This window comes from Pipistrellus kuhlii, unplaced genomic scaffold (assembly GCF_014108245.1).
Source record: "Pipistrellus kuhlii isolate mPipKuh1 unplaced genomic scaffold, mPipKuh1.p scaffold_m20_p_4, whole genome shotgun sequence".
NCBI classification, from domain to species: domain Eukaryota; kingdom Metazoa; phylum Chordata; class Mammalia; order Chiroptera; family Vespertilionidae; genus Pipistrellus; species Pipistrellus kuhlii.
The window spans coordinates 30,568,945-30,582,348 of record NW_023425540.1 but is presented as its reverse complement, the minus strand read 5'-3'; the positions used below and the strand labels follow the sequence as shown (position 1 = coordinate 30,582,348).

Below are 13,404 nucleotides of genomic sequence, written 5' to 3'. Positions count from 1 at the left end.
AATGAAGGAATGGCTGGGAAAAAGAATGGTTTAAAATAAATTCTGGGATAGATAAAATAACAACAAACATCTACTATACATCCAGTATTGGGCTAGATCTCAGTACACTTGATAATCTAGTGCATTTAATATAAACAAATGCCTTCATTAGCCTCATTTTATGTCAAATTAGATATGTACAGATGGATAAAATTAGGTTGCTCAAGGACCATACAGTAAATAAGTGGTAGAAACGGAAATCATAATCTAGGTTTGTCTCCCTATAAAATCCATGTCCTTGTAAGTAGATATGCATGAGGGAAGAAAAAAGGTCTATCAAGATTTTCCTTTAAAAATAACAGAGAGAAGAAAAAGACATTTCAAAAAGGTATGTTTTAAAAATTGTTGCTAAAAAGTGTTTTAAATAAGATAATGACATTTAATGAAATTTATTACAAAACAATTATACATTTTATTCTGCTCATTTCTAATCTTAGTGCTTTCCTTCACAGCTAACCTTTTTTGCTATTACTAAGTGCTACCACTTTTGGCTGGATAATAGAGGTTTCAATTAATGGTGGTCGCATCTCTGCCATTTTCATCTCTTCATCAGAAGAAAGTTCTTCAGATTCCTAATTTAAAGAGAAAAGAGTGAAAACATTTATGAAAATAGATTTTTTTTAAATGAATAAATATTATGTCATAAGAACTTTATAAAGAGAAAAGAATATTTAGAACATATATGAAACCTTTTTATAGCAACAGTGACTAAAAGTAGTATATGATTAAAAAAATTTAAGATACAGCAATAAAACTGTGGTAGTTATTAGCAATATTCCAAAGCACCTTTGGGATAATTTCCTGAGGCAGACGTATTAATTTCCTTAATTCAAATGTATTAATGATTACTATGTGTCTAGTACTATGCCAGGTGCCAGATAAAAAATACATAAAACACAATCCCTGACAGAGAAAAACAGTTTGCTCCAATAAAAATAAATTCTGGGATAGAATTTACTCTTCTTCCTATAATCCTCAAATTTACTGCTCCAAGGATCACTGGGTTCCAAGGAATTAGAAGAACTGAGATGTTAATTTACTAATATAAATTAATTATGATTTTTGCCCATTTTGAAATTCTGCCAGTATAGCTAGCTCCTTACCCATAGAAATTATACTAAATGAGTAATAAGTTCACTGGGACAAACCAAAAAACTTTTCATAGACTGTTATATTAGGTTATATATAATAATTTATTAAATAATGTGACCCATTTAGTACATTCAAAAGATTCTTGTAGTAAATACTGGCTCATAGGATAATCATTAGATGACGTGCTTTAAAAACATTTAAATTTTCAGGAATACAGAGGCTCTTAATAACTCCACAATGTCAGTATTTCTATGCACCAATGTCAGTGATTTCCAATGGAACTTTCTGTAATGATAGAAATAATTTATGTGGTTCAACATGATAGCCACTAGACAGGTAAGATTCCTCAGAGAAGGAACAACCTAAGATAGGCACAGTCGCAGAGGGGCCATCAGGAGAGAACATGGAGATAAACAGAGGTGGGGCACAGACCCTCACCCCACCCCACCCTTTGCAGGGACCTGAATCCACAGCCCTTCTGATGGAGGTCTCCTGCCCCCATGGCTGCTTCGCTTCCCACGCCCAGCTCAGATCGGGACTCAAGTAACAGACAGAGACTAGGCCCAGCTCAGATTGAGACCCAGGTAACATGCAGAGACTTGGCCGACAGCAGCTGCCCTATACCTAAATCCAGCCTAGCACCAGGAATGCTCAGGGCCTACTCAAGAATGTAAATAATCCTTTCCACTAATATTTACAGGGTAAATTAAGATTGTTGTTAGAGTATTAAGTTTGACAGTAACATGGTAGTCAAATTTTCAGGTTAATTTAAATTGGTTAATAGAAATAAGTGAACATCCAAGAAAATTTAAGTGTATTGGATAAAAAGCAGTTCCTAAAGTAATAACTAAAGTTTCTATTGGTAGTTCATCTCATGGTAAAATTACTTAAAATGAAATGAACCTAAAGCAGTCTTATCAAGACTGCATTACAAAATTTACAAAAGCATCCATTAATTAAAAAAAAAAAAAAGGAACGATAGTAGGGTAATATCATGTAAGGAAAAATATCCCATAAGTAAATTACATGTAGAAAAATTTTACTGTAGAAAATTAATTTTCATTTGTAATGCTAACAGCAAGACACCTATGAAAATCACACATGGGAGTCAAAATAAGGAAAATTGTTTGGGCAAAAATAAAAAGGATTTCGTCAATTTTATAGAAAAGATTCCTTTGTTAACTTTTGGTGGAGAATACATTTGTATATTTTCAGAACACTACTCCAAGACCATGAGGATTCCTACAACAGAGAGGAGTTGTCAGGTCTGCTCCAACCACCAAGACAAAAGGAGAAACAGTCCAGGGATGGAAGACGCTGACGCCGCCTTGCCATGCTGGCAGTCAGCAGCTGTGCATCAATGCAGGCTGCCCAGGACCAAATCAGAGAGGATGGACCTGCATTGCCACCATCTGTCCATCATCCAGATATCATTGCTGACATGTACACATAAGGAACTATTTGACATTGAAACGGTCTCAGAACTGTTGGACATTGAAACTGGGACTCAACATTTTTTGTTATTATATGTTTATTTCTAGTCTTCAGTTGCAAGATTTTTTAAAGAAAAGAAATGGGGAAAAATAGTTATAGAAGTAAAGAACCATTGGACAGTCTGTCAAACTACAGTGGGAGGGCAGGGAAGGTTGGGGGAAGGGGGGGATATAAGATTATCAACCAAAGGACCTGTACACATGCATATAAACATAACCAATGGATACAAGACACTGGGGGGGGGGGGGCAGCTGAAGGCATATGCTGGGGGCCAGGGGAGGATGGGGGAGGTCAAGAGGGGGAAAAAGGAGACATATGTACTACTATTTGTAATGCTTCTAACAATAAACAAACAAACAAACAAACAAACAACATGATAGCCACTAACTATCTAAATGTGTCAAACTGAGCATTTGAAACGTGGCAAGTGTGACTGAGAAGTTAAATTCTTAATTGCATTTACTTAATTTAAATTAAATTTAAATAGACACTTGGAGCTAGTGGGCACATAGTGGGAAATGTACCTATAAATAAAAAACCATTTAGAATCTCATTTTTAAAAGTTACCGGTTACCATTTTCTAAGACCTCCAGCAGCTTATGAGGGTAATATAAAATGATATAACCCCTTTTGGAAAAATGGAAATTTCTCAGTTAAACATAAGTTATCATATGATCCAACAATTCTTCTCTTAAGTATTTACCCAAAAGAAAAAATGGATATCCACACAAAAACTTGCATACAAATAGGTACAGCAGACTTATTCATCACACCCATGTGGAAATAACCCAAATGTCCATTATTCACCATTACAATGGAATACTGCTCAGACATAATAAATATATAAGTATTGACACATGCTACAATATGGATAATCTTGAAGACATTATGCTAAGTGAAAGAGAAGACATTATGGTAAGTGAAAGACCAATCACAAAAGACTACAAGTTGTATGGTTAGATTTATATGAAATGTCAAGAATGCCAAATCTATAAAGGCAGATAAAGTAGATTACTAACTGCTTAGGGGTTAGAGATATGGGAGAGGATGTGTGATGGTAGTTGAGAAATATGAACTTTGTTTTTGGGGTAATGAAAATGTTCTCAACGTGATTATGGTGAAGGTTGCACAACTTTTAGAATACTAAAGACCACTGAATTGTATCTTTTTAAAAATATATATATTTTATTGATTTTTACAGAGAGGAAGGAAGAGGGATAGAGGGCTAGAAACGTCACTGAGAGAGAAACATCGACTAGCTGCCTCTTGCACACCCCTTACCAGAGATGTGTCCACAGCCAAGGTATATGCCCTTGACCAGAATCGAACCTGGGACCCTTCAGTCTGCAGGCCGATGCTCTATCCATTGAGCCAAACCGATTTTGGCTGTACCTTTCTTTAAATGGGTGAGTTATATATGTGAATTATATGCCTCAATAAAGCTGCTTAAAAAAAAAAAAGAATAAAAAAGAAAAAAGCTACAGCTTTCATTGATTAATCTACTAAAAGAAACTCCAAGGAAAAATGTCTCAGATATTCAAGGAAAAAAAATACTTCATAACCAAAGATAAATGCTTAAATAAACCAAATAATTGGAGTGTACCTATGGCAACTTTTTCATTTTCAAGTTATAGAAATAAAGCAATTACTATTATATATTTTACAGAACTCAAATATAATTGCCACAATCTAATTTACATTGTAAATATCTGAGTACACTGGGTCAAAAAATTTGAGTTTAAACTGGTAAATGAGTGATATTATATTATTGCAAACATTATGAAATTTCTCAATGGTAAATGCATTAGCATATTTTCTGCTATCAATATGAAGTCTTTCCTATCTTCATTTAGTAACAATGAAATATTGAATTCTTATCAGTTGCTATGATCATTTCAGAATAATCATAAAGCCATACCTCAAAAACAGCATCATGATTAGCATGCTTCAAGTTCTCAGAGGTTTTCATATTTGTAGTCACTGGTGGATTCACAGGACTGGTCTCAGCTTCAGGTTCATTCGTCTTCTGTATAGAGTTTCCTATCATATACTTTTCTCTTTCATCGGCTTTGCTTCTTACCAGAGCAGTAGTTTCTGAAGTCTAAGTAAAAGAGAAGATAAAGAACTCATTTTCCTTATGCTTTATATCCATTCTTGGGTTAAAGTTCAGATGAAAATTTAAAGGTAATTTAATGTTTTCTTATCCTGGATAAATCAAGGGAACTTTAAATATGGAAATCTGCAGCACTCAGATAAAATGCTGATTTGGGGGACACGAGGTACGCAAAGGTCCATGAGCCCCAATAAACTTCACACTTGAGCTGAGGATATATCCATCTTAGAAATTGCAAAACTGATGGTCATGAGTGAGTCACTTAGCTCACTACGGTCAAATTCAGAATGGCTAGATTGTTTCCTACTCATTGTGAAATGTGTAATAACTCTAGTGACACAATAAAAATTGTTTCTGTGATACTATGTGAGAAAAAAGTCCCTTTAAGGAATGTAATTTAGGGATTTGCGTAGTTTCTGAAATATCCCAAGGAAATGCCAATGGTATGTCATAGTAATAAACTTACAATTTGTATAAGAATGAATCAGTATTATGGGTGGTGGTGGTGGGGAGTGTTTTCATTACAATGAATTTTCTGACATCCATTATCTTATTCTTTGCTCAGGAAATAATTATTTTTGTAAGCTTATGCTGACACTCCCATGCCTACCCCGTTTCCCTGAAAATAAGACAATGTCTTATATTAATTTTTGCTCCCAAAGATGCGCTAGGTCTTATTTTCAGAGGAAATAGGTAGGTTCACTGATTATCACACCTTTTAGTTCAAGTAGCTGAAAATATCACCCTAAATTTGAGAGTACATTTTAGTGTATAAAAAAGTATAATTATATCAATTATCATTTAATATTTTAAAATAACTTGACAGTAGGTTTTAATTCTTTTGAATTGAGTTTTCTAACCTTCACACCCACATCATTTACAGCTTGTTGATGTTCATGTGGTTTCAAATCTTTCCCAGGGTCTTCATTAGTCTCTTCATCTTTTAATCTATGTACAATGGTTTGAACAGTTTTGACCATATTCTTAAGCTCATCTGGGTATGGTGTTGGATATCTCTTTAAATTTCCCTCCTAAAGAAATAAAGTGAGGAAAAATTAAAATATAGATAAATATTTCTAATGATACATCAAAATTCAATCTATGATCCATCTTAATTACACTGGATATCTGACTCATAAAGGCAACTGTGAAAACAGATGATAGACTTTTTTTTTTTTTTTTTTAAATAAACAGACGATAGACCTTTAAAAGCATTTTAGACTCAATAAAAGTTTGGTTTTATCACTATTTAAAGATTAGATATAGATTTCACTGTTTTAAAAACTTAACAGGCATAAACATATTTCACTTGAGGCATATATGGTGTGGATATTGCCAACATTGTCACTTGTCTTTGAAACAAATACATTTTCCAGCTAGGTATTAATCCAGCGACATATAAAATTCCTACAGTTACGTATTGTCTTATGTGCAGTGAACCAAACATTTCAAAGGTCAATCTTTCATTTCTGAAGTTCAGCTAGCTTATATAAGGGGAAAAGAATTATATCTGTAAGTAACTTGGAAAATGGTATTTGTTACTTCTACCACTGACACACACTCTCAATCCCAAAAAGAAACAAAACGTTTATAATAGCGTTCTTTATTCCTAATATACATAAAACATCATTAATAAAAGAGAAGTGAGAACCAATAACCTTTTCCCCCATATAGTTAGATACACTATAAAACCTGGCTTTTAATCACATGATTTTTATATTGTTCTCAAATTATTTCACGTTACATAATCAGTAAAACTTCAAGTGCCTTGAGAGAAAGGAATGAAACAATATATTTCTTTGTATCTCCCAAAATGGCACAGAATCTATCTATACTAATAAAACGGTAATATGCTAATTAGACCAGGAGATCTCCCAGAAGTCCTTCTGGGCAAAGCCATGGTGGCAGGGCTGAGGCAGAGGCAGTCAGGGGTGATCAGGCCAGGAGGGAGGGCAGTTGGGGGTGAGCAGGCCAGCAGGAGGGCCCAGTTGGGGGTGAGCAGGCCAGCGAGGCGCAGTTGGGGGCAAGTAGGCCAGTGGGGGTGGAGGCCAGATGGGGGCGAGCAGGCTGGCGGGGGGTATATGGGGGTGATCAGGTTGGCAAGGGGGGCAGTTGGGGACTAGCAGGCTGGCAGGCAGAGTGGTTAGGGACAATCAGGTAGGCAGGCTGGTGAGTGGTTAGGAGCTAGCAGTCCTGGATTGCGAGAGGGATGTCTGACTGCTGGGTGGTGTTGGGCCTAAACCGGCAGTCGGACATTCCCCTAGGGTTTGATTTCAGAGGGAGCAGGCCAGGTTGAAGAACATCCTGCAACACCCCCCCCCCCCCCCCCCCGCATGAATTTCATGCACCAGGCCAGTAGTTATAAAGTGTAATATACTATTTAGACTGGATGAAGCCAGGGCTGTGAGGAAAGCCTGGGTCCTAGATGCCAGAGGGAAGTTGGTGCCAGCAGCTGGGGAAAGGAAGGCCTACTCTTGCACGAATTTCATGCCTTGGGCCTCTAGTGGGTATACAGTACCCAATAAGTATCAGCAGTTCTGTTTCAAATTTAAAGGAGGGCTGAAACTGGTTTGGCTCAGTAGATAGAGCATCTGCCTGTGGACTGAAAGGTCCCTGGTTCGATTCTGGTCAAGGGCATGTACCTTGGTTGCGGGCACATCCCCAGTAGGGGGCGTGCAGGAGGCAGCTGATCAATGTTTCTCTCTCATCAATGTTTCTAACTCTCTATCCCACTCTCTTCCTCTCTGTAAAAAAATAAATAAATAAAATAAAATAAAAAAATATATATATATATTTAAGGAGGAAAGAACACTCACTCTAGGAGGTGCCTCCCTTTCATCTTTGTCTTCATCACATTCAAATGCCACTTGAGCCCGCTGTTTCCTCTGTTCCTCCCACAATGAAGGATTAAAACTTTCATTATCTGATATGAACATAACTAGAAAAACAAACAAAGAATCCACTATATTTTAGAGTAATAATGAGAAACTATTACTTGATAATTCAATTCTAAAGCTAAACATTTGTTTCATCAAAATAAATCTCATTAAATATACCCATAAAATAACTTACCAAAGCTTATCTTTTATTTCTTCTTGCAAAAAGCAATAAATAATTAGCATACATAGTGAAGTAATGAGTTTTCTAATTATTTATCACTAGTTATGAAACAAAAGTGAAATTATTTTAGTGTTAATCTATTTAAGTATTTCAAAGCTGTGTACTAAACCTGACAAAACAATGTAAGAATATTAACAGGCAAATCAATTTTGTCACACTGCTAAGCACTTTATAACCAGTGTTTTTCATCTGTTACAAAACCCCTGCAAAGTAGGTTTTATTATTTTAAGATAAGAAAACTGAAGCTTAAGAATTTATTTAAATTGCTTATAGTCTATTTTAAAAATAAAACTGATTTTTTCTTTAGTGTCTCTATGTATTGGGGGGGGGAAAGAGATAATTTATCATGAATTTGGGGTTATAAAGTTGCTCACTGGTTTCAGAAAAATACATAAAAGTTATATTTTTAAGTGCCACATATAATAAACATCACACACACACACACACACACACACACACAAATACAACACATACAGAAACAATTTGCTCCTTAATTTCGAAGGCTTTAATGCCATAATTGTTGAAAAACATTTGTGGAATACTAACTGGTATATTCCCCTTTCTTGGTAAAATATAATTAAGAACTTAGAAGAAGTAACATTAATACTCAGAATTTTACAGATTATCTTTACCTAGTGTATCTTTATCCAGGGTAGTGTTCATTCTACAACCAACAACAGAAGTGAACAAAATATTTCCTGGTTTAATAATCCTAATCACATAACACTTAACTTGAGTTCCCAACATTTACCTAAATGTGATTTAGAATAGAAAGATCCATAATAGATGTTTGCTGTTTAATTGTAAGGACATTTATAGAAGTACATTATATGCAGATACCTCTAACTTCCACTATCTATAACCCTGAGACATTGCTTTATTATCCAATTTTTCAGAGAATTTTATTAACCAACTAGAGGCCTGGTGCAAGAAATTCAGGAGGGGGGGGGTGTCCCTCAGCTCGGCCTGTGCCCCCTTTTAGACTGGAGCCCTCGGGGGATGCTCGATTGCCTCTTCTGCCACCACAGCCGCACTTGCCAGCTGTGAGCCCAGTTTCTGGCTGAGCCGCACTCCCCCTGTGGGAGTGCACTGATCACCAGGGGGCAACTCCTGCATTGATCATCTGCCCCCTGGTGGTCAGTGTGCATCATAGTTCCACTATTTGGTCAATTTGCACATTAGCCTTTTATTATATAGGATTTTCCAAATTCCCTTCAAACCATTAAGTCTTGGAGACTTACAATTCACTTCACAACTTGTTGTGATTGACCAGTATTATTGTTGTTTTATCCTTATTTTAATATATTTTTTATTGTTGACAATATTACAGATGTCTCCCATTTCCACCCCCTCACCCCCTTTACTTCTCCTCTGCCCATTCCCTATGTAGCCTCCCCCTAGATCTTCACCATAATATACATATACATATATATACAATATACATATACAATATACATACACACACGCACCAGATTATTATGATCTCTGAATCATAATAATCTGGCCACTAACTGTAAATCTTACATAATAAAAGGTTAATATGCAAATTGTCCCCTCGACCAGGAGTTCCACCAGCAGGCAGGCCAGGTCAGCCAACACCCCATGTCCCCTCCCCCTGGCCAGGCTGGCTGGACCCCACCAATGCACAAATTCATGCACCAGGCCTCAATACATACACACACACACACACACACACACACACACACACACTATATATATATATTAGAGGCCCAGTTCACGAAAATTTGTGCACTTAGAGGGATCCCTCAGTCCAGCCAGGACCCCTTGGGGGATATCCACCTTTGAGCTTAGGCCTGCTCCACAGGGGAATCAGGTTTAAGCTGGCAATCAGACATTCCTCTGGCAGCCTGGGAGCCGTCAGGGGATGACAATCTGCAGCTTAGGCCCACTTGGGCATCCTTAGCACTGCCGAGGAGGCTGGAGAGGCTCCTGCCACCATGACTGTACTCACAGCCATCAGCCTGCTTGACGCTGAGCAGAGCTCACTCTGTGGGAGCACACTGACCACCAGGGGGCAGCTCCTGCATTGAGTGTCAGCCCCCTGTTGGTCAGTGCACATCATAGTGATCTGTGGTTCCTGGGTGTTCCATCATTAGTGTCAATTTGTATATTGCCCTTTTATTATACACACACACACACACACACACACACACACACACACACACACATATATAAAAGAAAAGACATTCTTAAATTCTTACCATCTTCAGTCCTTGGCTGCTGAGGGAACATGTAGTTAGTAAGCACCATTTTCTGAGTCTCTGAATCAGTCTCATTTTGAAGAGGTATCAGGGGTTTGGACTACAGAAAGAAAATTAATATTTAATTTTTAATAATCCTAAAGCAAACACATATCTAGCAATTCTTTTGAATAAGTACTCACCATTTTTTCTATAATGCTTCAATGTATAGATTACAAAAACAAATTTATAGATAATAAAACTTTAAGCATTGCTTTTAGACCTCATAGAAATTTATATAAAATTTAGTTTGTAGTATAAAGCAAACTCACACTGTATTGAAATTATCACTGATTATCAAGTTTTAAAAGATCTCATATCCACAATCCAATAATTACTTACCATATGATTTAATAAGCTATAAAATAAACCTTTCCATTCAATGTATTTCCCCCTCTACTACTCTCATTTAAGAAGATACTTTTGTAGAAATGATTTTGAAGATTTAGTTTAGTTAGGCAGGTTTATTTCAACTGAAAGAGAGTACTTAAAACAATAAATTGTAACTTGCTTCTCTCTTCTTCTCTGTGTCTAATGTTTCTATTAATGACATCACAAGTTACTCAACAAAGGAACTGGAAACCCATTATTTTGGACCTCATTTTTTCTTAAAATTATTTCCCTAACTGGTGTTTTCAATTTTCTTTTTTTAAAAAAATATATATATTATTGATTTTTTTACAGAGAGGAAGGGAGAGAGAGAGATAGAAATGTCGATGAGAGAGAAACATTGACTAGCTGCCTCTTGCACACCCCCTACTGGGGATGTGCCCGCAACCAACGTACATGCCCTTGACCGGAATCGAACCTGGGACCTTTCAGTCCGCAGACCAACGCTCTACCGCTGAGCCAAACCGGTTTCGGCTGCTCAATTTTCTTAATATTAATGTTTGTGCCACCCTACTGACTTAACATCCTACCAATCCAAGCCTTGGCCGATCCCAGACAGGCAGGGAACTACCCAGACCTCCCTGCTCCTGCCTCTCTATCAATTATTTTTTTCGACTTACTCTTGTGAAAACTCTGCAGCTAGCTATAATATTACTCCCATTCAAACATTTCCTCTGTGGATCCTCCTTGTTCTACAGTAAACAAACTCCCCTGCATCTCAAATACCTTCTTCACTGAAAACTTCCCTTTGGCCCTTATAGTCAATGGAAATGGTAGATCTACTCCTTCTCAAAAGACAGGGTTTCCCTGAAGCCTCCTCAAATATGGGTTGCTTATTCTCCATCTCATAAACCCTGGCTTAGGAGGTGAGTTAGTGTCTACAAATGCTGTGAGATCATTATCCATATCTCCATAAGTATAAACACCTGTTCTACTGAGGAACATAAATCCTGCCTCTATCATTTTATGCCTTTTTCTCATATCCAAGTGGCTTCTAGAAGAACGAATCTATCCTATCTCTTTCATGCCAATTTTTCCATAATCGTGGGTAATTCAACAGGCATAAAATAGAGGACATAGCCATACTTTTAGTCTAGTAAATTAATATTTCCAAGAGGAAAGTATAGGGAAATAAATTAAAGCATAGTCTAGAGCAGTGGTCGCCAAACTTTCAGACCTTGCAGATCACTAGTGGTCCGTGGGCCACCAGTAGGTGACTGCTGTTCTAGAGCACCATGAGGGACACCACATACTACCATAAGGGATAAGTTTAAGGAGAATTCCTAAAAGGGAAGCTGAGGAGTGGCCAGTGAAAAGGACAGCCACCGAGTATGGCAACACAGACCCTAGGCAGCTCTCACATTACTTGCCAATGCACCTCACCACCAAGACTGTCATTCCCTTGAACGTTCAACTATGTCACCAGCATTCTTTCCTGTCTTTGCTTCTCCTTTTGTACCTCACCATTATCTCATTACAACCACTTTCCTACAATGTCCTTCTCTTGCACCTGGCTTAGCAAAGCTGCAATGTAGAATCATTACAATCATGTGCTTTTTCTGTATCTCACAAATGAGCAAATTATTGTTAACTACAAGTTGTGGTAACCAATTTCAACAGTTCTCAAAGTTGCCTGAAAATCCTTCCTTAATTTTCAAAATTGCAGTCTGAAAAAGGTAGTATCTTCTAAAATATTTATTTTTTGACTATTTTTAAAATTTTTCTTAACTAAGGTATTACATGTATCCTTATTCCATTACCCCCCAATCCGGCTGGTACCTATTGGAACTGGGCGAGATGGTCAGATATGCTCAGGAGCCCTCCCACAGTCCTGATTGTGCACCGGTTAAGTCCCTCGGCATGGCCTGCACCCTCTCACAATCTGGGACCCCTTGTGGGATGTTGAAGAGCTGGTTTCCTGCAGGCCAGGCCAAGTAACCCCACCAGAGCATGAGTCATGCACTGGGTGTTTAGTTTTTTTTTTGTTTTTTTATAATCCTTTGTGTATCTGTGGGGTCAGTTGTTACTTTATCTCTTTTATTTCTGATTTTGTTTATTTGGGTCCCCTCTATTTACCATTCTTGAAATATAATACAAACTCCTTTGCATGGCATCCAACATGCTCTATGATCTGGTCACTGTTTACTTCTCTTTGGCCTCATTTCCTATTCTTCCATCTAATAGGTAATGCTCTAGTCACAATGAACTACTTGTAGAGTTACCAAATATATTAGACTGATTCAGCAGTAAATACTTAGGCTCATGATATTCTCTCTAATAAGAACACTCTTCCCTGTCCTTTGTTTATTTTTATTTAAAAAAATATATTTTTATTGATTTTCTTACAGAGGGCAAGGGAGAGGGATAGAAAGTTTGAAACATCCATGAGATAGAAACATCAATCAGCTGCCTCCTGCACATCACCTCCTGGGGATGTGTCCACAACAAAGGTACATGCCCTTGACCGGAATCGAACCTCGGACCCCTGAGTCTGCAGGCTGATGCTCTATCCACTGAACCAAACCAGCTAGGCCCCCCTTCCTTTGTTTAAATCCCTGTAACTCTTTTAAAAGTAATTATGCACTGCAGGCATTTCCTCCTCTGGGAAACCTGCCTTTACATCCCCAAGTTATGCTTCCTTTCTTTGATGCTGAAGCCTTAGTTCTACTTTACCACATTGTATTAAAGTGACCTTAGTTTGCCTGGCATGAAGCAGTTGTTCAATAAATGGTTCTGAAGTGAGAATGGCAAAACGAATGAGGAATAATCAATTGTTCTGTTCAAGCCATCAGAGAGACTCGTGAAAAATTGTGTTATTGCATATACTGCTTATAGATATACTCCCTACATTGTCAGTGAAATATTCAGGACTATTTTATTTTTGTAATTCATAGT

At 37.3% G+C, this 13,404-nt stretch overlaps 1 protein-coding gene across 19 annotated transcripts in view; it reads right to left on the bottom strand.

Annotated features, from left to right (window-relative positions):
• The window catches only part of ERBIN (erbb2 interacting protein), a 95,155-nt gene that overhangs the window by 20,347 nt on the left and 61,404 nt on the right, over nt 1-13,404 (bottom strand). For 17 of the 19 annotated variants that reach the window (XM_036410738.2, XM_036410739.2, XM_036410741.2 and 14 more), the window contains 5 exons: nt 10,081-10,180; nt 7,555-7,676; nt 5,599-5,769; nt 4,544-4,726; nt 497-611 (listed from right to left, as the gene is read on the bottom strand). In XM_036410738.2, coding sequence (XP_036266631.1) covers nt 497-611; nt 4,544-4,726; nt 5,599-5,769; nt 7,555-7,676; nt 10,081-10,180 — 691 coding nt within the window. The remainder of the gene's footprint in view (nt 1-496; nt 612-4,543; nt 4,727-5,598; nt 5,770-7,554; nt 7,677-10,080; nt 10,181-13,404) is intronic. The other 2 variants (XM_036410740.2, XM_036410752.2) reach the window with 1 other exon arrangement.